General features: G+C 38.5%; 1 protein-coding gene across 6 annotated transcripts in view; it reads left to right on the top strand.

The window, feature by feature from the left end:
• Evi5 (ecotropic viral integration site 5) overlaps positions 1 to 26,807 on the top strand; it is a 223,570-nt gene that overhangs the window by 136,428 nt on the left and 60,335 nt on the right. For all 6 annotated transcript variants that reach the window (XM_008826836.3, XM_029560498.1, XM_008826834.3 and 3 more), the window contains 4 exons: positions 6,316 to 6,450; positions 10,329 to 10,469; positions 12,691 to 12,849; positions 26,430 to 26,576. In XM_008826836.3, coding sequence (XP_008825058.1) covers positions 6,316 to 6,450; positions 10,329 to 10,469; positions 12,691 to 12,849; positions 26,430 to 26,576 — 582 coding nt within the window. The remainder of the gene's footprint in view (positions 1 to 6,315; positions 6,451 to 10,328; positions 10,470 to 12,690; positions 12,850 to 26,429; positions 26,577 to 26,807) is intronic.

The following is a 26,807-nucleotide window of genomic DNA, read 5'->3' as shown; positions in this document are numbered from 1 at the left end:
AGTCTTAAACCAATAATTTGTTTCCACCTCAAGAAAATAGATACATAAGAGCAAATTCAACCTAAAGCAAACAAAAAGAGCAAATACAAAATGTAGAAACCAGAAAATGCATGAAACAGAAAGCTGATTCTTTGAAATGATCAATCAAGTTTATAGACTTCTGTTAATAGTAACTAAACTGTTCCAATATCAGGAACAACACTGACTTTTTACAGATATAACTCAGTTGTTTTATTTCATGAAAAATGAATTCCATCCTCATTGTGCAATTGAATTTCCTATAAATTAGATTCATTTAGACATTTAGATGAAATAGAGTGGTATAAACCTCATTTTGCTTTCTGTCAGGAAGTATATGGGTTGTGCCACATGCCCGTGGTACTCTTTGGTTACTACACTATGTTTGGTTACAGTAGCCTCTTGTAAAGGTGTGGCTTGGTCTTTCCAACCGTTCAGTAATCTATTGGGAATATTTTAAAAAAAAAATATTTTTTTTTTTTGTCTTTTTCGAGACAGTCTCCTTGTAGCCCCAGCTGTCCTGGAACTCACTATGTAGACCAGGCTGGCCTCGAACTCACAAAGATCCGCCTGCCTCTGCCTTCCAAGTGCTGGAATTAAAGGCATGCACCACCATGACTGGCTTTAAAAATAGTTTTTTATTATTTTTATTTTATGTGTATGAGTGTTATGCCTGCACATAAGTAAGTGCACCCGTGTCGTGCGATGCCAGCAGAGGACAGAAGAGGCTGTTGGATCCCCTGGAACTAGAGTTATGGGCAGTTGTTAGCTGCCATGTGGGTGCTGGGATTTGAACCTGGGTCCTCTGTAAGAACAGTCAGTGCTCTTAACCGCTGAGCCACCTCTCCAGCCACCTATTGGGAATACTTTTATACAAAATAACTACAATTGTTTCTCAGTGTCTGTGGATGATTTGTTCTAGGAACTCCCATGTACATTTAAGTCTGGCTGCTCAAATTCCTTATGTAGAATGACATAGTATTTGCATATAGCCTCTGCATAGTCTACTGTGTACTTTAAATCATTTTTAGGTTACTTATGCCTAATATAGTGTAATTACCATGTAAATAGTTGTTATACCATACTGTTTGGAGAATAATATTAAGAAAAAAAGATCTGTATGTGTTTAGTGCCCAAGCAGATTTTTTAAAAAGTTAATTTTCCGTCCTTGATTGTGGAGCCCACTGTTGTGGAGCGCTCCATCTGTGTATCCATCCATCTTTTATTGAAAGGTTTGAGCATCCATTGATCTGTGTAAAGTCAGTTATTGTTTCCAAAGTGGTGATTTCATATAATTTCATTAGTTTTGTGCTTATTAGTGAGTGTTCCTCTAAAAGATCTTTCCCTTTTTTCCCCGTCACCTCTCTTCCTCCCAGTTCCTCACTAGAGCTCCTTCTGTGTCATTTCAGGTTCGTGGACTTTGTCTCTTCAAATATCATAAGATCTTCAATAGTTTCAGTGCTATTAATATAATGATATGTCATGCTCATTTTATAGTAACATTAAAATTTAAGATGTATAAGACTTATATTTTACTTATGTGAGTTTTTATAAATAATTTATTTGAGAAAATGTGTTCAACGGCATTTAAGAATTGCCTCCCACCTGACTTATATAGTGGGTTTGTTTTTTTATGAAAATTGAAAATAATTGATAGATCTTTTTTAAAAATTCACGATAGATGGATGGCTTTACATATTTAAGTTGGTAAACTTTTTTTTAGATGGGGTGCTAGGTATTGAGCCCAGGGCCCTTATGCATGTTAAATACATGTGCTACCCCTGACCCCTCATTTTGTAAATCCTTAAGCTATTAGTTAATATGCCTTTAAGTCTGGGAAGAACTTTTCTTCTAAAAGTATTTTTGAGGGACTGGAGAGATGGCTCATCTATTAAGAGTACTTCCTGCTCTTCCAAGGGACCTGAGATCAGTCCCAGCATTCATATAGCAATTCACAAGAGTCTGTAACTCCAGTTCCAGGGAATCTGACTTCCTCTCCCACTGCATGCTTGTGGTGTACTTACATACATATAAATGAAATACTCATACACATAAACTATCAACAAATTCTTAGCTGGGCGTGGTGGCGCACACCTTTAATCCCAGCATTTGGGAGGCAGAGGCAGGCGGATCTCCGTGAGTTCGAGGCCAGCCTGGTCTACAGAGTGAGTTCTAGGCAGCTGGAGCTACGGGGAGACCCTGTCTCAAAAAGACCAAAGAAATGAATGAATGAATGAATGAATGGATTGAATAAATAAATAAATAAATTCTTAAAAGACTAACGAGGTAAATTTTCATCTTAAAGGATATATGTAATTTTTCAGATTTTAGAAGGAAATAGTATTAAAATGATGGGGTTCTTTTTCTGATGGTTTTGAGGTTTCATCCCAGGGCTTCATGTATGCTGGGCATGTGCTCTGTCACTGAGCTGTATCCCCATTCTTTTTTTACTTTATATCTTGACACAAGGTCTCACTAAATTGCACAGGCTGACCTAAACTCACTCTGTAGCCCAGACTGGCTTTGAACTTTTGATTCTCCTACCCCAGCTTCCCAAGTGCTTGTTATAGGCATCTGTCACTATGACTTATGGGTTTTTATAAATTCTGTTTAGAGCATATGAGTAGGAATGATTGTGAACATCATTGGGGACCATGTGCTGGGGGAGAGGTGAATATGATTTTGTGTTATAGAAACCTGTTCTAGACTACTTTGCTTTTTGTAATGATTTCTTTTTTTTTTTTTCAGATGGTTTCTGGTTGTAATAATACATGTGTACTGTCTTCTCACAGTTACATATTTTGTTTTAGGGATAAGTAAAAATATGTCATTTTTTAAAAAGTAACTACATTGCTTGGTGGACATTTGAAAAAAAGTATCTTATTTTTGCAGCATTCAACTTCTGCATCCCATTTTTAATACAAATGATCTAATGTTGGATTTTCTTGTCAGTAAACTAAAAGTTAACCAATTCATCTAACAAATACTGTTTTCTCCCTTATTGTAACGAGCACTATTTAATTTTGCTAATCTAGTCCACTGTCCCTGGCATTGCTGCTGCCGTATGCCCAAAGATAATTTTCTGAACTTACTTGCACAGTTATTTGAGTTATAAGAAATGCTACAGTTACTTGCACAGTTACTTGAGTTAAATGAAATGTATGGGTTCCTGTAGAGGATATGTAAATGTATCATAACTTGAAGTTAGAGAAGAGCACTATGTGTAATTAAATTCAGGCCAGATTTGATATGGTTGTATAGATAGTCCTTTTCAGATTTGATGTTTTCACTTGCTGTTACAGGTTGAGCATCTCTACTTTGGAAATATGAAATATGAAATGTTCTGAAACATTTTGAGCACTATCATGACGTCCCAAAAGTTTGGGATTTTGGAATTTGAAATTCTGGATTAGAGATGCTCAACTGATAAAAGTTTATGCAAAAGTTCCCAAATCTAAAATCTAAAGAACGCCTGTGCTTTTCAGGTAAAGGATATACCTGTTTAAGAAACTTCTCCCAAAATAAATTTTACTCAGTTTTCACTGTTATTGAATGAGAAAAATCTTTATTTTTTTCTTCCACATTTGAAAAAAAATTTTAATTCAAGACACATGCAAAATACTTTGTAACTTACCTTTACGTTTGCAACTTTTATAACACCAGAAAAATATATGAGAGTGCAAAGCAAAAGCCACTTACTAAGAAACATTCTGTCAGTTTCATTGGAATAGGATTTGCTGCTATCACAGGAACGTGAAGAGATTCATTGAGAGCTTGATGTAAGTGTAGGGAAGCCATTCATTATATGTGGACTGAAAAATGGCTCCTTGCAGCCTATCACCCATCATAATTGTGGCAGTTGTCATGTGACAAAAACTAATTGTACATGCCTGTTACTAATTTGAATATTAAATGAACTCTGCTAGCCGGGCACAGTGGCCCACTCCTTTAATCCCAGCACTCAGGAGGCAGAGGCAGGTGGATCTCTGAGTTCAAGGCCAGCCTGGTTTACATAGTGAGTTCCAGGACAGCTGGGGCTACAGGGAGACCCTGTCTCAAAAAGACCAAAAAAAAAGAACTCTGCTAGGAACTTATTACATGAACATTATGTATGGCTAAAATACTATAAGTATAAAAAGCCTGGCTGGGCCTGGTGGCGCACGCCTTTAGTCCCAGCACTTGGGAGGCAGAGGCAGGAGGATCTAGGTGAGTTCAAGGCTAGCCTGGTCTACATAGCAAGCTCCAGGCGAGCTGGAGTTACAGGGAGACCCTGTCTCAAAAAAAAAAAAAAAAAAGTATAAAAAGCCTAAGATGTTTATCATCCAGAGTGATGTGTTAATAAAGCATTTCAGCCCTTTGTAAATTTCACTGATGAAAATTTGTTCCTAGTGGTTCTGTAGTGTTTTGGTATATGGTTAAAGTATTTGTGCCAGATTAGATCTACTATATGAAATGCACAAAAACTCAATAAAAATGCAAATTAAAAAAAGATTCTACTCTTGTGTGAGTCATTAGAGTTTAACATTTTCTTAGGACTTTCCTAATACAGGACGTTGGCAGACAGACAATAGAAGTTATCAGGGCTAGCTATAGCCTAAGTAAGTAAGAGCAAACAATGCTGATAGTTCTCATAAATTTACTATGATCTCATTAAACAAATCATGCCACCTCTGACTTGGCTGAGGTAAGTATTTGTTAGGGTGATAAAGCCTGTTGCAGATGTACTTTCTATATTAAAACGTTGTTTTAATAGTGCCAGAATTACCAGAGGTAACACACAGTTGATTAAATTATTAAGTTTCAGTTTAAGCTGGGCCTAGTGGCACAGTTAGGAAGACCAAGTTCAGCTCCTGTTGGAGCAACTTAGTGAGACCCTTTCTCAAAAGAAAAAGAAGGCTGGTGGTGTAGCTCAGTGATAGAGTGCTTGCCTAGTATGAACAAGACATTGGGTTCACTCCCTAGTGCCAAGGGGAGGAAAGCTTCCATATGTTCATCCTCTTGGATAAATGGAACGAGAATGTGCAGAGAGTTTTATAAAATGGAAATGTTTTTATAAAGGCATTAATAATTTTTAATACTTTAAATTTGATACCTGTTTTGTTCCTCATGAAAAAGAGTTCTGTAGGAGATTGCTGTCTATGACTTTTTTTTATAATTTTGGGTTGCATTTTTTCTTTATTTCCAGAGTAAAGTATGGAGAATTAGATATCTCTCTCTCCTCAATTATACCCCCCACCCCCCGCCTTCTTTTTTTGAGACAGAAATTCACTATATATTCCAATTTGGTGTGGAACTCATGATCCTCCTGCCTCAGTCTCCAGAATGAGTACTGGGGTTATAGGTGTGTACCACCACACCCAGCTTATATTTTTGCTTTGCACTAAAACTTTTATATGAAACTAGCTTTAAATTTTTAAGTGGCTGAATTGGTGTTCATATGAAGAATAGAAAAAGAAGCGAGACCGTCTCAGCCTCTAGTAATTTCTTTGTGTGTAGCATCTACTTTTTTCTGTTCTTACAGTAATCCTTTCCATGCAGATCTTTTAAAGAAATTTACACTTCTAAAGCAAATACAATTTTACTTCCTTGTGATATAAGATACATAACTGTATTTGGAGTGCCATTTTTACTTTCAGTATTTTAAAGTAGAATATTATGCTTCTTAGTCTGTAATGTGAGCTAGAATTAAAAATAAAAACAATTTTTTTATTATCCACATTGAAAAGAGTAAAAACAAATTATATTTCTCATTTACCTGAATATATTTAAAATATCTCAACATGCAGTCAGTATAAGAAATCATTGGGTTACTTTATATATTTATTTATTTGCATTTATAGTTTTGGTGGTGCTGGGGGAGGGACTTGCATTGAAACCCAGTTTGCATCTTTTGCTTATAATCTGACTCAGCAAAGAGTAGCTGCATTTCAAGTGCTAAGTAACCACATGAGGCTGATGGCTACCCTGTTGTATAGGTCCGTTCTATAGAGTCATTCTTAGTATCTGGATAGATGGACAGATAAAAGGAGATAGGCACTTTGTATGAACAGGGTTTGATGAGTGTAATAGCTGGTTACCCAAAACTAATAATGTGGTTATCTTTAAAGATACCACATGTAGCCTTTTTTTCACTCATTAGTTGGGGCATAATTGAAGGAAATAAGTTGAGAATACTGGGTAGATAGAATTTTTACTGTTTAGTTGCCCTTAATATCCAGATTTGTAACTGCATATTTTTACTGTATGTGCATGCTTATATGTTTCCATGAAAATTCATTATCTGTCTATAACCTTTAGCATAAATGCAGTGCCAACTACAACGAAGATTTTGTGCTGCAACTAGAGAAGGAATTGGTCCAGGCCAGACTGAGTGAAGCTGAATCTCAGTGTGCACTGAAGGAAATGCAAGACAAAGTCTTGGATATAGAGAAGGTAAGGAACTACATAAATGCTGCCGACTTCTAAATCTATGGGGAGAAATGCTAGATATTTACTTATTGAATCATTGAACTGGACTTGGTGTTTTTACATATGGTAAACTGTGTGTTACTAAATCAGCAAGTTAGGAAATGTCACTCAGTTAATATGCATAAGGTCCTGTGTTTAGTCTCCAGCACCACATAAATACCATAAAAGTATGGTAGCACACACCCCTAATCCCAGTACTCAGGATATGGAGACAAACAGAAGTTCAGGGTCATCCTTGGCTACACAGTGAGTTTGAGGCCATCCTGATATTGCAGCCATGAGACTATCTCACGGGAGGGAAGAAAATAAAAATATTTTTAAGATTGCTCCATATTTAAGAATATAAATGGAAATTAGAACCTTGCTAGAAGTAAACAACTAGATTAATTCTTACAAGGAAATAATTTAAATGCTGAAGAACAGAAAGTTAGATGACAGAAATTATTCTCAAATATTGTAATATCTTTATGTTGAGGAGAGAACAGGACTACAGACACTTGGGGGAAATGGTTCATCTCAGTGTGATTGTTAGGAGGATCTGTGTTAGAATCAGTTACATCAGGGTATAGAGGACATAACCCTTCACCTCAGCAGTCCTTACAGAAGCTCGTTTATTCCTCAAGGATTTTAATGGATACCAAGGCATGGGCTGGGGATATGGCTTAGTGGTAAAACAAATGCTAGCATGTGTGAAACCCTGAGTTCAGTCCCCGGGGGGGAGGGGGGAAGAACATCAATACATATTAGGTAAGTAGTAGATACAGAAAAACCTTCAGGTTTCTTAGAATACTCAGATTTGAGCATCTATGGTATAGATTCCAAACCCTGAATCTGTTTTCTCATCTGTGAAATCAGTCTATATAATATCTAGGTAGTCAATAAATAAGGTATATAGGTGGTGAATATAATAGCTGCCATTCTTACTAATTCTTAATGAAATAGAACGTGTGTAAATAGACTCAGTAGTGGAGACACTCAAGATGGCAAACACCTGTAATCCTAGTGTGTGGGGGAAGTAGAGGCAGGAGGATCCAGAGTTTGAGGCTAGCCTGGGCTACATATAGATACCATGTTTGAAAAAAAAAAGCATCAGTAAAGAATAATTTTGTGGGGGCTGGAGAGATGGTTCAGGAGTTAAGAGCACTTGCTGCTTTTCCAGAGGACCTCAGTTCATTTTCCAACACTCATGTTAGGTAGCTCCACAACTGCCTGTAATTCCGCCACCCTCTTCTCTGGCCTCCACAGGCACTGGTACATATGTGGTGTTCACAAACATAGACACAGACAACACACACACAAGAATAATAACATATCTTTAAAAAATACTTTTAATTTATATGTATGAGTGTATTGCTTGCATTGTGTAAGTATACTCATGTCATGCAATGCCCAAGGAGGTCAGAAGAGGGTGTCAAATCCCCTGGAACTGGAGTTACAAATGGTTGTTAGCTGCTATGTGGGTGCTGGGAATTGAACCTGGAAAATTATTCTTTAAGATTTATTATTGTTCTTTGGCTAAAGAGATGGTTCAATGGTTAAGAGCACTCTCTGCTCTTGCAGAGGACCTGGGTTCAATTCCCAACACCCACATGGCAGAGCACAATGACTCACTTTTGCTACAAAGAGTCTCTGAAAACAGTTAACAAGCTTCAGGGACAGAGTCTGTGCATCAAGACTCAATCTGCAGCTGCCATTTTCCAGGTGGAACCATGCCAAAGGAAAGACGATCTGGCCACCTGGGGAGATGGCTCACTCAGATGATCTCTCTCCCCATCATAGCGTTCTGAGAGCAGAAGAAAGTGGTTCACTGTCTCCTGAGAGTTGGCCTTTCTCCAAATAAGACTTGGCATAGAGACAGACTGCCAGGCCTTGTTTCTGGTCCAGATGTGATCTCTAAGCAGGAGAGAAAGAAGTAGGGGAAATGCCTGGGAGGGTGCATCCCCCACCAACTTGGACTTTAAAGCAGTGAATCTTGCCATGAGATGATTTTCTAAATTTTTGTTCATTCATTTCTTTATTTCAAAAAAGTGCTCAGGGGGCTAGAGAGACAGCCTAGCAGTTAAGAGCACTTGTTCTTGCAGAGGACTTGGGTTTGGTTTCCAGCATTCATTATGGTGGCTAACAAATGTCTACTGATGTTACTACTCCAGTTCCAGGGGGATCCGACACCCTCTAATGGCCTCCATAGGCATTGCACAAGTACAGTACACTTGTGTGCATACAGCCAAACACTCATACACATAAAATAAAAATAGATAAAATATATTCTTTTAAAGTGCTCATCATATCCAGCAATAAAGTCTATGAACCACAGCAATGACCAGCTCAGCAAACTATCTCTATTGGTGCAGTAGTGACACTTTTCTTTTTGGTCTTTTTGAGACAGCGCCTCACTGTAGCCCCAGCTGTCCTGGAACTCACTATGTAGACCAGGCTGGCCTTGAACTCACAGAGATCTGCCTGCCTCTGCCTCCCGAGTGCTGGGATTAAAGGCGTGCGCCACCACACCCGGCATGAGAAAACCTTTTACTATTCCATAATTTTTGTGGGCTAAAGTCTTTGTGACCACCATGAGCTATTTTAGAGAGAAAATTTTAGAGCTAGTCCTTGATTTCTCAACAGTATGTTAGCTTACCCAGGGAACTTTTTCCAGGACCTGATTTTACCTCTTGGGAACTCTCCAGAGCAATTTGATAATTGAGCTGCCCCAGTGAGTCTTTCAGTGTGGCAAGAGAGTGACCTGAATTTTTTATGTATGAAACAAATGTTTCTATTACTTTAGTTAATTTCTTACTGCTGATACAAATAGTGACCAATACACAGAGATTTGACACTGCCCTTTATGTTGTGAAAAAAAAAAAACAAAGACTTTTGTAGTTTTTTTCTTTTTAAATTTTTAAAATGTAACTTACATTCCTGCTTTATTTGGAGTACTAATCAGAGGTTACAAGCCTATTACCTTGTTGAAAAGCATTTTTAATCCTATTGTTTTATTATTGTATTTGAATAACAAAGCAAAGTTAGACTTTCTGTGCCCTCCAGATTAAACAGGACTGCTCTCCTAAGCTGTTGGTAGGGATGCTCTGAAAGCACTTGGCAGTTTAAGTTATTAAGCCAGCAATTCTACTCTTAAATATGTAGTTATGAGGAGTAAGTAGGTCCACACAAAGATTTTTGCATAAATGTTCATAGCAGCACTGCTATTACCATTTACTAAATAGACAAGTAAAATGTCTATCAATACAATAGAATAGTATTTGGCAATGAAAAGGATCAAACCTTGAAAATACTTCTAAGTGAAATAGCTAGTCATAAAAAGCCACATGTATGATACGACAACTCCATAGACACAGGAAGTAGATTGCGGATTGACATAGACTTGGGAATAGGGAATAAAGAATGACTACTGGTGGACAAGAGGCTTGAAATTAGATTAAACAACCCTGTGAATATACTAAAAACCACTGATAATCATATATTTTAAAGAGGTGAGTTTTAAAGTCTGTGAACTATTTCAATAAAGTCGCATAAATGAAGTACACAGAGCTAAATAGTGAGACCAAGTCCAAAAAAAAAAAGTACAAATATGTATGATGAAAAATAGCTCTGTTTGTGTCATATATTTTATTTCTTAAATTTGAAAATCTCAGGCCAGGGAGGTGGCTCAGTAGGTAGTGGTACCTGAGTTTGATCCCCAGGACCCACATCGTAGAAGGAGAGAACTGACTCCTTCCGCAAGTTGTCCTCTGTGCGCGCGCGCGTGTGCGCACACACACACACACACACACACACAAATTAATGTTTTTAAATGTGGTACATTTTAAATTTTTCTTTGACTTCAGAAGAACAACTCCTTTCCTGATGAGAATAACATTGCAAGGCTTCAGGAGGAGCTCATTGCTGTGAAGCTGAGAGAAGCAGAGGCCATTGTGGGCTTGAAAGAACTCAGACAGCAAGTCAAGGACTTGGAAGAACATTGGCAGGTATACAGATGAACTTTATCTGCGTTTTAGAAAGAGGAAAACCAAATTGCTCAATGCATGTGAATATGAAGTAGCCGATGACCGGTAGGAGGAGGTGAAAAAAAAATCTTGCTTAATGTCAAAATTGGGAGCATTTATAACTTGAAAGTGTAGTCAAGTGCTTTATATGATTCTTAAAGTGAAACAAAAGACAAAATAGAAGCCAGATCATATTTTTATTGCTGTTGCACTGTTGCGTATTATTTATTTTTTCCTAAGAACTGTAAGGAAATACTCCTTTTATATAGAACAACTTTTCTTTTTATTAAATATAATATTTTTATTAACTGAGAATTTTGGTTTTTGGTCTTTCAGAGACAAGGTCTCCCTGTAGCCTCACCTGGCCTGGAACTTTATGTAGACCAGGCTGGCCCTGATCTCACAGAGATCTGCCTATTTCTGCCTCCAAGTGCTGGGATTAAAGGCATGCACCACCACATCTCAGTCTTTTTTTATTTATTTTTTTGGTCTTTTTTGAGACAGGGTCTTCCTGTAACACCAACTGGCCTGGAACTCACTGTGTAGACCAAGCTGGCTTCGATCTCATAGAGATCTGCCTGTCTCTGCCTCTGCAGTGCTAGAATTAAAGGCATGGGCCATCATGCCTGGCTATGTATACAATAGTTTTTGATCACATACATCTCCTACTCCTTCCTCAAACTCTTTCCAGATCTACCCCCAACCTCCCCTTCCAATTTCATGTCCTCTTTTCTTTTCTTTTTAAATCCATCCAAGTCCAATTTGCATTGTCCATACTCCTGTGTGTGGAGCCATCCACTGGAGCGTGGTGAAAGGGGTGACACCCTTAAAGAAACTGGACTCTGCTCACCCAGCAGTCATCAACTCTCAATAGCTCCTCAGCTAGGAGTGGAAGAGCCCCTTCCCACTTTATGCTGGGATGTTTGCTGGCTTGATTTGTGCAGATTTTATGCAGACAGCCATAATTGCTGTGAATTTATGAGTACAGCGTTGCTTTAATGTCCAGAACACACTGTTTCACTCTGGTCTTTCCCATCTTTGGGTCTTATAACCTTTCCAACCCCTCTTCGGCAGTGATCCCTGAACCTTGTGGGGAAAAGGTGTGATATAGATGTCCCATTTATGGCTGAGCACTCCACACACACTTAGTCTCTGCATTTTAATCAGTTGTGAGTTTCTGTATTAAACTGTGGTCCAGCACACAAAGAAACTTCTCTGATAAGGTCTGAGAGCTGCAATTCTCTATGGGTATGATGATAGGACTTTAGAGGCCATCTTGATACTGTGTCCATTTGTCAAACAAAATTTTTCTTCTATTGATATTAAATATGTTGCTGGAAAGTGTGGAACATCAGATGGTCATACACACATACACATATATGTATTTATAAATTATGAACTGCTTTTGAAAATGTTTATCTCACAAAATAAATGACACTTAGGTATATTCCTAAAAATTTATCCATATCTGAGGGAAACTTGATAAAAAACAAAACGTAACCATCCATAAGCAAATGAGAAAGCATTTTAAACCACGTAGTTTGAGAATGATGACCTTGGTTTGAATTGGGGATGAGAAGTGACATCTAGTAAAGACTGGAATTAGTCTTTGGTGAAGCCTGTGAAATGGCCGCCAAGCCTGGTATCCAAGGCTGACAACCTGAGTTCAGTCCCCTGGACCCACATAGTAGAAGGAGAAAATCAACTCCCACAGGTTGTCTTCTGACCTTCTTGTGTATATTGTGGTGTGCACCCCCCATAAAATAATGTAATAACTTTTGGGGGGGGTCTTTTTGAGACAGGGTCTTCCTGTAGCCCCAGCTGGCCTGGAACTTGCTATGTAGACCAGGCTGGCCTTGAACTCACAGAGATCTGCCTGCCTCTGCCTCCTGAGTGCTGGGACTAAAGGCATGCGCCACCACACCCGGCTTGTAATAACATTTTTTTTAAAGTCTTTGATATTGACATGACTTTTGAAAAAATGCCCAGATGCAATAAAATGTAAATTAAGCCAGGCCTGGTGATTTCTACCTGGAATCCCAGCATTTAGGATGCCGGGGCAGGAGGATCACAAGCCCAAGGCCAACTTAGGCAAGAGCTTCTCTCAAACAAACAAAAATTGTGGGCAGTACTTAAACACATGGTTTGTAAAGTTAGCCCTTATTTTGATAGAGTATTTATTGCAATATGTTTTGTGCTTTAGCGTCACTTAGCTCATACTTCTGGGAGATGGAAAGACCCACCTAAGAAAAATGCTTTGAATGAATTACAAGATGAGCTGATGACCATTCGACTTAGAGAAGCTGAAACTCAGGCAGAAATACGAGAAATGAAGCAAAGGATGATGGAAATGGAAACACAGGTATGATGGGAAAGCCTGATTGATAGAAAGTATCACTAGCTCAAAATTGCATACACAGTTCAGTTATTTTCTCATATTTTTGATGTAACTAAAGACAACAGTGAAGAGATATGGAAAAATTATGAAGAATAAAAATCCGGGCTTCATAATGGGAAATTTTATTATCTTAGTGTAGATAATAAAAATGTGAGCACAACTTTTGTGCCAGTTCAGTGCTGTGGATTTATCTCACAGTAAGTAGAGGTAAATGAGTCAATTTCAACTTCATATCATCCTTAGAATAAAGTTGAAAGGTAAAATCTAGACAAACTGTGACTTTCTAGTACTAATGCCAGAGCTAAAATGCTGATCATGGAACTCCTGGAACTCGCCACTTTTTCAGCTACACTGTCTGGCGAGAGAACCCCAATGATCTCCCTGTCTCTAAGTGGTCTCCCCCCACCACCCTCAGCTCTGGGGTTACAGATGCTTACCCACCTTTTACATGAGTGCTGGTGATCCACACTCATGTCTTCATGCTTGCACAAGAAGCTCTCTTACCCATTGAGGCATCTCTCCTGTTTTCTTTGTGTTTCTGTGGAGTGTTTTATTTATTTATTTTTATTTATTATTTTTATTTCACATGTATATTGCCTGTATACATATATAAGTGCACTCATGTCATACAATGCCCAAGGAGGTCAGAAGAGGGTGTTGAATTCCCTTGGAACTGGAGTTATGGATAGTTGTTAGCTGCCATGTGGTTGTTGGGAATCAAACCTGGGTCCTCTGCAATAGCAGCCCGTGCTCTTAACTGCTGAGCCATCTCTCCAGCCCCAAGAATGTTTTATTTTATGGTATTTATTTATTTATTTATTTATTTATTTATTTATTGTCTTTTTGAGATAGGGTCTCCCTGTAGCCCCAGCTGTCCTGGAACTCACTATGTAGACCAGACTGGCCTCAAACTCACAAAGATCCACCTGCCTCTGCCTTCCAAGTGCTGGGATTAAAGGCATGCACCACCACTCCCGGCCCTTAAAAGTGTTTTATTTTTAATTAATTAATTTTAAAATTTTGTTTGTTATTTTTATTTTATGGGTATGAGTGTATTGCCTACATGTGTGTAAGTACATCCTTGTCAAATGATGCCCTGATGTCAGATCCCCTGGAACTGGAGTTATGGAAGGTTATTAGCTGCCATGTAGGTGCTGGGAATTGAATCCAAGTCCTCTGCAAGAGCAGTCAGTGCTTTTAACTGTTTAGTCATCTCTTCAGGCCTAAATAATTTTTAAAGGTTTAAAAAAATTATTTTAAAGGTTGTATGTGGTGGGGGTGGTAGGTGGAAACCAGAGGTGTCAGATTTCTAGAGCTGGAGTTACAGGTGGTTATGAGCCACTAGATATGGGTGCTGGAAATTGAACCCGGGTCCTCTGCAAAAACAGTATGCCCTCTTTACCACTGAGCCATTTCTATAACCCCATTGTGAGTTTTTTGTTGTTGTTGTTTGTTTTTGGTTTTTGAGGATCTTGCTATAGCCTTGACGGGCTTGTTGCTATAGCCTTGATGGGCTTGTTACTTTGTAGCCTAGACTCATGGCAGTCCTGCCCCAACCCTTCAAGTGCTAGGATTATAGGCATAAAATTTGTTTTTTATTTCAGAGATTTAACCTCTGCTTTGACCCATTCAATAAACTTAAGCAAGTCAGAATTCCTTTGAGTTTATTAGTAAAACTCATAGGGTTGGGGCTGGAGAGATGGCTTAGTGGTTAAGAACACTGACTGTTCTTGCAGAAGATGGGGGTTCGAATCCCAGCACCCACATGGCAGCTAACAACTGTCTGTAACTCCAGTTCCAAGGGATCCGACAGTCTCTTCTGTCCTCCGTGGGCATTACACCACACAGGTTCACTTACTGAAATGCAGGCAATACACGCATACACAGAAAATAAAAATAATAAATAAAAAAAATTTTTAAAAACTCATAGGGTTGCCTCATTATGTAAATTAAGAAGGAACATTCATGTAAAACAAAATTTCTCAGGCTGGAGAGATGGCTCAGTGGTTAAGAGTACTGACTGCGTTTGCAGAGCACCTGGGTTCAATTCCCAGCTCCCACATCTGTACCTCCAGTTCTAGGGGATCCAACGCCTTCCTCTGACCTCCATAGGTCTTGTACAACACAGGTGCATTTACACACATGCAAGCAATACACTCATATACCTAAAAAAATAAAAATAAATTAAGAAGGAATGGACATTCATTTAGAGCAAAATTTCTCAACCTGAACGCTTAACATTTGGGGCTAGAAATCCTTTGTTTTATGTGGCTAGCCTATGCATTATACAATGCTTAGCAGCATTCCTGGTCTCAGCCCACAGATGTTTATGTCTGTGATGACCAAAACTTTCTCCACACAAATGTAGAATCACAAATGTAGAATATAATGTTCATTTTGTCTTTTCAAGCTATGTAATGTGATCCTGAGTAATTAAGGCTAAATTTTTTCTTCTCAAATCCCTTCTATCTTAAATATATTTTACTTAAAACCTGCAAAAACCCTTTCATTTTGTTTTGTTTCCAAAATGAGTTTGCATTGTAAAGGCAAATGTGGCTTTTATGTGTTACTTTTAAATAATCTATATTCCACATACAGTTGTCCTGTGGTATTTGTGGGGTGAGGTTGCAGGATCTCTGTAGATTCCAAACTCTTTAGATGCCCAAGCCCCTTATATAAAATGGTAATGTTATTTGCATATAACCTACCTGCATCCTCTGATAAACTTTAAACCATCCCTAGATAGAATGCCTAATATAGCACAAATGTTATAGAAATAGTTGTTATGCTGTATTATTTAGAGATAGTCACAAGAAAAGAGCTTACACATGTCCAGTACAGATGGAATTGAAACCCAAATATTTTCAATCCTTGGTTGTTTGAATCTGTGAAGGTAGGACCAGCAGATACAGAGGGCCAACTGTACTCTGGAATGGTATTTGGTTTTCAGATTATTTATATAGTCAGTAGGGGGCATAGTTAACTCATGTTTCTCTGTATTTTTGTAAGCACATGGTCATCCCATCTCATGCAGCATAACATGGCTATGTAATGTCTTCATCTCATTTCATGTCATTATTTTCTCAATCACTTTATTGTAGTAAAAACCATACTGAAGAGACTAAAATTATGAAGAGTAAAAACCTAGTTTTTATAGTAGGAAATTTTATGATCGGAATTTATCTTAATGTAGATAATGAAAATATAAGCACAACTTTTTTTTTTTTTTTATCTCCACAACCATGTGGAGATAAATGAACCAAATTCAACAGATGTGGTTTGGAGAACTTGTGAAACCCAAAGCACTATCCCAGCCAATAAAGGACTTAAAGTTCAGAAATTAGCTATGAACAGACTATATTAAATATGATTCCAAAATATGAATCAAAGTACAAAGTAATTAGGAGTTGCTATGGAAAACAGGAAGGAACAGTTAATTTCACCTAGGAAATTTACTGAAAGACTTCAAAGGAATTTGTGTTTAAGCTGTGCCAAACTAGTAATTGTGACTTGGGCTATATTTTGCTGTAAGTCACTCGTTCGTAAATGCCAGCATTTGAACTGGTAATGATTGTGAAGTTTTCATAGAGAAAAATTAAAAGCAAAGCTGTGGTGTAATGGTAATGATATAGCTATGTACATACAGTATTATATCAAACACCATGTAGCTATTATCTGGAATTTTGCCCATGTTGCTATGTAGAATTCCACTTTCTTTAAAAAAACTTTCAGAGCCAGGTGCCTTTCAGAACGCATGCTCTTAATCCCAGCACTCTGGAGGCAGAGGCAGGTGGATTGCTGTGAGATCGAGGCCAGCTTGGGCTATATAGAGAGTTCCAGGCCAGGGTAGGCTAGAGGGAGACCCTGTCTCAAAAAAGACAAAAACAATAAAAAAAATCAGAAGTGTGTCTAGTAGTACACTTCAATTTACTGAGCCATTCTTTTTGCTACATACACAGTTTTTTTTTCTGTTGCAAATAGTGTTAATATGAACATTCTTGCATGTCCTCTTGTATAACGTCTCCAAGAGTTTACTGAGTGTGGTGTTCCTATATTTCTGTGCTGTGAACACTGTTGCCCTCTGGACTCTTTGGAACTCTTCCCTTCTCAAAATAATTTTTTAATTATTATTTTATATGTCTGAGTGTTTTGCCTGCATGTGTCTAAGTGCACCATGAGTACAGTTCCCACGGAGGCCAGAAGATGGTTTTCAGCTGCCACATGGGTACTAGGAACTGAATTCAGGTCCTCTGTGAGAGCAACCAGTACTCTTAAATACGGAACCATCTCTCCAGCTCCTCAAAATAATATTTTTATATGCATACAGCAAAATAAGACTGCAAAAACAAACCAGTTATATTGAATTAAAATTAATTATAAAAATACTGAAAACATGATACAGAACACATACACAGAAATGTGCAAAGCATATTCCTGCTGCTGAGCTTGAGTAAAGGTATAGCTTTGAGGTGCTTCTGTTCATAAGTCGATTATAATCTTCCCATCTTTTTACATTTTTCAACTTATTTGTGTGCTTATATCTCTGATAAACATATTAGGACTTTTCAGAATTGAATCTGACATTTTTTAATGCTGAATATGCTAAAAATTATTATAAAGCAGGTGAGTTTTATGTGTGAGCTCTGTCTCGGTGGAACTGTAAGACTCCAATCTCACACTTTCTTGTAGCCATCATCTTAGTCCGTGTTGGTAATTCTACTTGAATTAATACCTGTCTTTTCAATCTGTTCTTTTGTTCCTTCCATTTCTACATTCTCGAGCGTATTGAGCATTTATTATACTTTCATTTAATCTTCACAGTTAATTTCTTTAGTTTCCCTTCAAGCAATTTCCTAGTGGTGGCTCTGTGTTTTACAAGATGCATCTTTAACTAGAACTTGCCTTCAAACAATAAACTATGAATTATTAGCAACAAATTGTCTTGTGTAGTCCTAAGCCCCCCTTCTACTATTGTCATCCATTTTAGAATGTGCTGATCATTTTCTTTACTTATCCTTTCACAGAAATTAAGTTTTCCTGTGAAATGTATTTATGTGCCCATCAGTTACTCCACTTCAGCTCTCTTAATCTCTTTGTGTGGGCTGGTGTTTCTGTCCTGTTTCTTCTGCTTGAGGATCCTCTTGAGCTCCTCTGCTGGCAAAGGATTCTCTTTGCTTTTGTTTATTTGAGAAGTGTTTATTTCTCCAATTTTAAAAGCTAGCCATTGTTTCTCATTTGTAGTTTTCTGTTGAATTCTGATGGTTCTTGTTTTTCTGTTGGTTTTACTTAGCTGATTTTGCACATTTACCTTTCCCTTACTCATCATAGCCACTGTGAGTTCCCTGTCAGGTAATTGCAACGTCTGTGTCATATGTGAGGCTGGTTCTGTTGATTGCTTTGTCTCTTAGTACATGTCTTTTTTTTTTTCCTTTTCCCATGCTTTGTAAATTGTTGCACACATTTTTGTCATATGGGCCATCATATATAATGCACAGAAGTCTGTTTTTAAAAAGATATCCACAGTACAGGCCAGAGGGAAGGAGATAGCAGCTATTGGGTGTCTTGTAGGGCAGTAGCCTAAGGTAAGTAGGTTTTATGCCTATAAATGGGTACATGTTTCCTCCTCCCAGCCCTTTCATGTGGTAGGTTTGACTTAATATAGTCAAGAGATGGGCTGCATTGAGGTTTGTTTCTGTGGTTATGTACAGTGCACCACAGGCTTCAGGTTGTCAATACTCATGATCAGAATGAGGGCTGATTGCCGCCAGAGGACTCTTCTCCACACCTTTATATCCTCACTATACACAACACCTCAGAAACGGCACTGTTTCCATCAGTGTTCCTCTGTTGTTGCAGGGAGTTGAAAGGGAAAGGTATTTCCTGTTATCTGATAATGCCCCGGCGTTAGTCTCCATTTTGCTGTGTGCCAGGTTGTTTGGCCTTTTAATGCTTCTGCCTACCATGGCTGTAGTCCTAGCCCAGAACATACTTCTGCCTCCTCCCCAAGATACAGTGGCTTTAATGAGAATTCCAAGATAACAGTGTTGCTGGTTCTTCAGCAGATAAAGCCTTTATTCCCTGGAAGAGATAGGAAGGGTACGTGTCCTTCCCATAGTGTCTGCCATTTGTGTCCCACAAGCCTGGCCAGATGTACTCTGGATGTAATTTTCAGACTCTGGCCAGTCTTTTTTTGTGTATACTTGTTGGGGTACATGACAAGAATGTGTGTGAGAATCTGTGAATCTCTCTAGAGCTGCCTCGGGGTCTGTACCCACTGTTAGCCATCACTTGGGCCTCTACCATTTGGATATTCATTCTAGCCAAGTTTTCTTTACTACTATGACTGCTTCTGCCCCAGGCAAGAAGAGGCTTAAATCCTAACCCTTCTCCCCTTAGAGGCTTCTGAATTGAATGGATCATTTTGAAATTGAAAGTTCAAGTTTGATTGGCTCTCCCCACCCCCAATTTAATCAGAAGCTTGAGAACTATTCTAAGTTTTCAAATCCTCAATCAGAATTCCAAATTCCTATTTGTTATTTTGCACTCCATTTCTACCCCAACTGTGTTTTCTCCATTTGACTGTTACAATTATCCTGTTAGTGTTTATTGCCTAAAAAGTACTAAACAAATTCTTCAGAATTCTCCTACCTTCAGGTAGGAACAATATCTTGATTATAAACAGTAAGTCCCTCAAAGAACTTCATATATTATTCCACATTATACATTAATTTGTTTACCTTTTTTATGCTTCCAGATTATTAGGCACTGGTCGTCTGACAGAGTCAGCACTCATTGAATTTGGAGTCTTTGCTGTCTAATAATGCATTTGATATTACTACTGCATCCTTTCTTCTGACCTCCCCACCTCCATTCTTCTTTTTCTTCTCCTCTTCCCTCTTCCTTTCCTCCTTCCTCTCCCTTCCTCCTTCTTCTCTGTCTTGCTTTGCTGCCCAGGCTGACCTCAAACTCATTTTCTTTCACCTTCTTAAAGTACTTTTACTCAACGATTTTTGAACTGGTAAACTATTATAGGATGAAGTTTTTTTTTAAGCATTACAAATTTTTGCTGGTAGGATGTCTTTATTATCCCTTCATGGAGTCTTTTTTCCTTGACTTTGCCTCTTTCTTTAGCATTTTGAGTTTTATACTGTATCTTGGTAAGGATTTATTTGCCTATATCCTGCTTGGGACTAGCTGTAGTTCCTGAACTGTGGATTCATACCTGTTTGTTTGTTTGTTTGTTTGTTTTAGTACTGGGGATTGAACCCATGGTAGACTGTATCATTGAGCTGCATCCCAGTTGTCCTCGAATTCATGATCTTCCTTCCAGGCTCAGCATCCTTAGGAGCTGGGATCTCAGGCCTATACTGTCAGGCCTGGCTCACATACTTTTGTTTAGTTTAGTTTAGTTTTTAATTATAAATTTTTCTTAATATATAATATAAATTTTTCTTATATATTAAAATATTGTCATTTTACTACAGCTTTAAAGAGCATTTTATCTGAAACCTCCATTAGGTATATTTTGGACCTTATTTTCTGTGTCTCATGAAGTCTTCTAGAACACTAATCTTTTCAGTGTGCTTAATCTCCTATTTAATCCCTTTGTTGAATTTATGTGTTCTCTGTGTGTGTGTGTATGCATGTTTGTGTATATGTGCAGATACACATGTATGCACATGTAGAGGCCAGAGATTGACTTCAGGTGTCTTCCTTTATTGTTCTCTATCTTCTTTTTGAGATGGTCTCTCATGGAGCCAGAGGTTGCCTATTGGCTATGCTAGCTGGCCAGTGAGCTCTGGGTCTTTACCTTTGCCCTCCCATGCTACCAGCTTAGTGCTGGGCATGTGTGCCTTTGTGCCAAGATTTTGCATGGATGCTGGAGGTTCATGCTCGTATAGTAAACCTTTTACCCACTGAACCATCTCCCGAGTCCCTCATTGAATTTTTGTTGTTTGTTTCTTTGTTTGTTTTGAGACAAGGTCTCATTGGGTAGCCCTGGCTTGCCTGGAACTTGGTATGTAGACCAGGCTGGCCTTGAACTCACAAAGATCCACCTACCTCTGCCTCGTGAATGCTGGAATTAAAGATGTGAGTCACCATGCCTGGCCCTCATTGAATTTTTAATATTGATGCTTATATTAATTTTCAGAAATTTTATTTTATTAGTTTATAAATTTGTAGAATTTGGCCAGGTGTGTTGACACATCTATAATTATAACACTCAGCAGGTAAAGACAGGACGATCTTTAAAAAGTGAGTTGGAGTTCAGTCTGGGCTGCACAGTAAGTTCCAGGGCAGTATATGCTATATAGCAAGACCCTAACTCAAAAGTCTGAGATAATTTTTTTTTTGTCTGAATTCACTCTTCCTCCCCTCCCTACTCTCTTTCTTTGAAACAGCATTTTATATACCAGGCTGGCCTTTTCAATCCTCCTGTCTCAGCCTCCCAGGTGTTAAGATGACAGGCATGCCCCATGCCCCACTTTGGAATGTTTTTCATAGTGACGTCTCTTTTGCTTATGCTTTTAGTTTTTTGTTTTTTTTTTTGGAAGTCCAGTGGATATTCAGTGCATTGACAGAATAGGTGGGCACAGACAAACTTTGGTTAATTTCGCTATATTGTTGTAATAATAAGCAACAATCCTATTCTTTTGATATTCTTTTGATTCCACACTGTCAACCAGTTTTTCCAGTGAATTATTTTTTTAACCTTCTACTCCTTAATTTTATTATTACAAAGAAAGATCCTAGTTGATTTGAATTATTGAGTGATATTATTGAAGTGGTTGGTCTGTCTCCAGCCTGGTTTTCCTACAGTGTTGACACTCCTTCACTCCCCACAACTCCACAGAGCTAACCTCCTTTCCGTAATCAGCTCAGAAATCCTTTCTCTCAGCTGGCATCCCAAAATCCTCCAAGCGCTTTCAGACTGTAACCAATCTCTCAGTTGTCATGAGAACTTAGAGTGAGAACACTTCTAATTGGTAGGTTGGCATCTTCTTGCCACTGAGGAGCTCAAGAGTTCTTTCTCATTCAAATTGTTATTCTTTTATGTCTTTATTAATTTTAAACATTTATTTTATATAAACTCCTTATATAGATAACTTATTGTTCTTTTTAAAATTTTTTGGTCAATATATTTTTTTATTATTTTTTACAATATATTTTAATGCATTTTTGTGTACTTCATATAATACATCTTAATCATATTTAGACTCCCTCCCCTATCTTTACCTCCCATATCCTTCCCCACTAGAGTTTCATGCATCTTATCATATATGTTAAGGCCTATCAAGTCAAGTTTGTGTCCCTAGATGCCCCTTGGTGTGAATTCATCCACTGGAGCCTGGTCAGCCTATCTAGCACCACTCCCATAAAGAAGACCAACTCTCCCTCACCCAGCAATGATCAGGTATTTCAATATTTCCTCAGCTAAAGTTGGGATTTCTTGCTCATCTCCCCAGTTCTATGCTGGGATTTTGTCTGTTTTGAGTTTGCATGTAGAGTCTTGTGCATACTGTCACCATTGCTGTAAGTTTATATGAGCAAGTACCCAGCAACCTGAAAAACTTGTTTCCCTGTGATCATCCACCACACCTAGCTCTTAGAATGTTTCTGCCCTCTCTTCTGCAATGGTCCCTGAGCCCTGGGTAAGAGGTTTAATACAGGAGTCCTATATAGGAACACACACTTTGGCCAGTTGTGGCTTTCTGTTAATCACCATCTGTTGAATGAGGAAGATTCACTGATGAGAGGTAAAACATGCATTAATATTCTCTCTAACTCCTTTTCCACTATGTTCCGTGAGCCTTAGGAGTAGAGGTTCCATTATAGATGTGTCTCTTAGGGCTGGGCATCTCACAGACATTTATTCTCACCAGTTGTGCAATTCTGTAACAGTCTCTATCTGTTGCAAAAAGAAGCTTCTTTGATGAGTGGTGAGAGGTACACCACTTGTCTAGAGATATGACAGACATACGGTTTTCTCTAGGATCTATGACCTCTCTAGCCATGTGTTTTTGGCTATGTTTATAGTACCACACATGAGTTCTCGCCCACTGAGTAAGTTTTAAGTCCTGTTAGATAGCTGTTGATTATCCCCAAGATAAAAGTGACACAGTTTCACCAATAGGGCTAGTTTGCTGTGCTGGTCACAGTTGTGGTTATTAGACTTTGCAGTTGGGTAGGACCATTGATTGATTTTTCTCCCTAAAGCAGCTTGCAAAGTATCCATACTGTGAGATATTCGGAGAGCTAGTCTTCAGGGAGGAGGCTTCCAGGCCAGTTTCAGCTTTATGCTTCAAGTCCAACGTCTGAAGTATGTCCTATCTTCAGCAATAGGGTCTTACCTCCAAGTTCTGGGGGGAAATCAAGGGCTATAGCAGTAGCCTCTGTTATTTTGAGAGTCTCTTAAACTACCCTGACCAACAACTGGAGGGGAGGTTTCTCCTTTCTGGCACTGTGGTCCTTGTTATATAGCCTTCAGCTATACACATGGGCTCAAACATATAATTGTATGTGTATGTTTCAGTAGGCTTTTGAAGTAATACATTTCCCTCTGGTTTTTCATATCACTTAATCTATCTCTTCTCTCTCACTCCCTGCCTAACCCTTCCTCCTCCCTCCCCAGTTTAAGTGCCCCCATTTTTCTCATTTCCCCCATGATAATACCTGTCTCCTATTATCCTCCCTTCTCTTGAGTTCCTTCTTCCCCTTTACCCCCATGGTTCTTTGTATAGCCCTCTGTGGTGGTTTGAATGAAAGTGTTCCCCATAGGCTCCAAGTATTTGGACATTTTGTCCCCAGATGATGGCGCTGTTTTGGGAGGTTTTAGAAGGTATGGCTATCCTGGAGGAAGTATGTCACTGGGGGTGGGCTTAGAGAGTTCTTAAGCCTTGCCAAATCTCCAGTTGCTCTCTTGCTTCCTGTGCCTGCGTGATGATGTGAGCACTTAGCTTCTGCTGCTCCTGTTCAAGCCACCTCCAGCCACCATGCCTCCCTGCCATGAGAGACTGTAATTCCCCTAGAACTGTAACCTCAAATAAACTCTTCCTTCTATAAATTGCTTGGGTCAGTGTTTCTATCACAGAAACAGAAAAGTAACTAATACACCCTCCCTCCCTCCCTTCCCCATGTTCTCCATTTCCCCCTTGATAACACTTGTTTCCTAATATCCCCCTCTCTTGGACTTTTTTGCTTTTTTTGGAAACAAAGTCTCCCTGTAGCCCCTAGCTGGCCTGGAATTATGTAGAAATGTGCCTGTCTCTCTTTCTCAAGTGCTGGAGTTAAAGGCATGTTCCACCATACCTGGCTTGAATTCTTTTTCCTTTTTTAAAAAAATATTTTTTATTTATTATTTTTATGTGTATGTGTGTATTGCCTGCATGTAGGTAAGTGCACCCATGTCATGCAATGCCTGCGGAGGACAGAAGAGGCTGTCAGATCCCCTGGAACTGGAGTTACAGACAGGTGTTAGCTGCCATGTGGGTACTGGGATTCAAACCCTGATCTTCTGCAAGAACAACCAGTGTACTTAACCACTGAGCCATTCCGCCAGTCCCTGAGTTCTTTTCCTTAAAATAAACTTTAAAATGTTTTTGAGGGCCGAACCATCCTTAACCCAGTTCCAGGGGAATCCGAAGCCCTCTTCTGACCTCCATGGCAATGCACAACACAGGTGCACTCACATCCATGCAGGCAATACACTCATACACATAAAATAAAAATAATAGATAAAAAATTTATAAAATGTTTTTGAGTTATTTATTATTTTATGTGTATGAGAGTTTTACCTGTGTTTATGTAAGTGTACTATGTGCATACAATGCCTACAGGGGTCAGAAGATGGCATCAAATCCCCTGAAACTGGAGTTACAGATGATTGTTAATTGCCATGTGGATGTTGGAACTAAATATGGGTCTTCTGCAAGAGCAACCAGTGCTCTTAACTGCTGAGCCAGCTCTCTAACTCCTTATTATGAGTTCTTAAAACACATTCTTGTTATCTTTTTTGGTTTGCTTACTGTTTTTCACTCAAAATCGTGTCTTGAGTCATGGTTTTAAATTTATTTGTGGGAAAGAATTTTATCTGTGAGAATTCTTTGTGTTGTGTTGTGTTGTGTTGTATTGTGTTGAGGGAATATCCCTTTGAGATAGAGTTACTTGCTTAAGTGGTAGCAGATAAGAAACCAAAGAGGTTGTGTAGGATGTTTTTAATCAGTACTAAGAACTTCATTTACTTCGTAGGTAGGGATCATTGTGTAAGAATGAGAAAGAATAGAAGACAGTGGATGGTCTCAGTAGATATTATGAGAATATCTGAGGAAGAAAAGGAAAAGTGAAGAAATTTGGAAGTGGGAGAAAGTTTTGGAGCCTGTCTGAAATTATTGATATTTTGTTCATTAAACCTAGAGGTGGCACCATTTTTCGGAGATTGAGGCAGAGTGAGTAGATAGAACCAGCTGAGCATGTATCAGGGGTCTAGAATTTCAGGCACTGAGTAATGCCCTTTTCATAGTTTTCTCACTCTTCCTAATAGAGCCTCAAAAGGCAAGTGAACGTATCAACATTTTTTTTCTAGTATACTGAAATTTGGTGGGATTAAATAACTTATCCAAGATTAAAGAACTTATATTTATTGAGATCTTACTACATATAAGACTGTTTTATGTATTATCTCATTTAGTTCTGAAGACAAACACATGAAAAGTAGCAAGTATTTTTGTATGAATTTATCAAATGAGGAAACAGTGACTGAGCATGGTGACTCACACCTATAATCCCAGCACTCAGAAACCGAGGCAGGAGGATTACAGTGAGCATGTACTTTCTTTTCAGGACTCTAAGAAAAATATATCATTTCTCTATCTAGCCACTTTGTATCTTCTTTGCCTGTTTGAGAAATAAGTATCTTTAAGTTGTATGTAAAAATCCTTATAGTTTATAGGTTAAAAAAATCAATAGTATTTTGAGGTTTTAAATTTTTGTTTATGTATTTATTTTGGTTTTTTGAGACAGGGTCTTATATAGCCCAGTCTTTCCTCAAAGTCACTACAGAGCCAAGGATGACCTAGAACTCCTGGTCCTCTTGCCTCTGTCTTCCAAAAGCTGGGATTCCATGTGAGTGCCACCATGCCTGGGTGTATTAGTTGAGAGTTTCTAGCATAGATCTGCATATATTCTTTTGGAGGACTAGGGTTTTCTTTTAAAGATTTTTAATAGTTTAATTTCATGTGTATGAGTGGCTGCATTTTTTGAGAATTTTTGAGATAGGATCTTGCTTGTGTAGTCAGGGCTGGCTTCAAGTGCTCAGTAATCTTGCTTCAACCTCCCGAGTGCTGGAGTTGAATGTGCCACACACTTCACTGAGCCTGAGGATTAGACTTTTAAAGCAATTTTAGATCGTGTTTTTTTTTCACATTTGTTTAATAGACTGATAATATTTTATAAGATTGTTGAAGTCTGAAATAGGCAGATAAAATTTTATTTCAAATTTTGGGCCTTTTATCTATAGTGTGTCTATTTATATTTCTGATTATTAGAACCAGATCAATAGTAACCATCTTCGAAGAGCAGAACAAGAAGTGAGCAGTCTGCAGGAGAAGGTGCACTGCCTGTCTACACAAAACAAAGAGCTGCTCACCCAGTTAGGTGAAGCAAAGCGCAGACAAGCAGAGATTGAATGTAAGGTGAGTGTTTATTCTTGTCAGTGTAATGCCTTTTATATATTTCATCATGATTGGATTCCTCCTCCTCCCCTTCCTCCCCTTCTTCCTCCTCCTCCCCCTCATTCTCCTCTCCCCCTCCCCCTTCCTCTCTTCCTTCTCCTCCTCCCCTTCTCCCCCCTCCTCCTCTCCTCTTCCAAGATTTCACAGTGTTCCCTGGCTAACTAATCTGGCACTTGCTATGTACATCAAACT

Source organism: Nannospalax galili, unplaced genomic scaffold (genome assembly GCF_000622305.1).
Source record: "Nannospalax galili isolate Female #2095 unplaced genomic scaffold, S.galili_v1.0 scaffold451, whole genome shotgun sequence".
Lineage (NCBI taxonomy): Eukaryota > Metazoa > Chordata > Mammalia > Rodentia > Spalacidae > Nannospalax > Nannospalax galili.
This window is presented reverse-complemented; position numbering and strand designations above follow the sequence as displayed.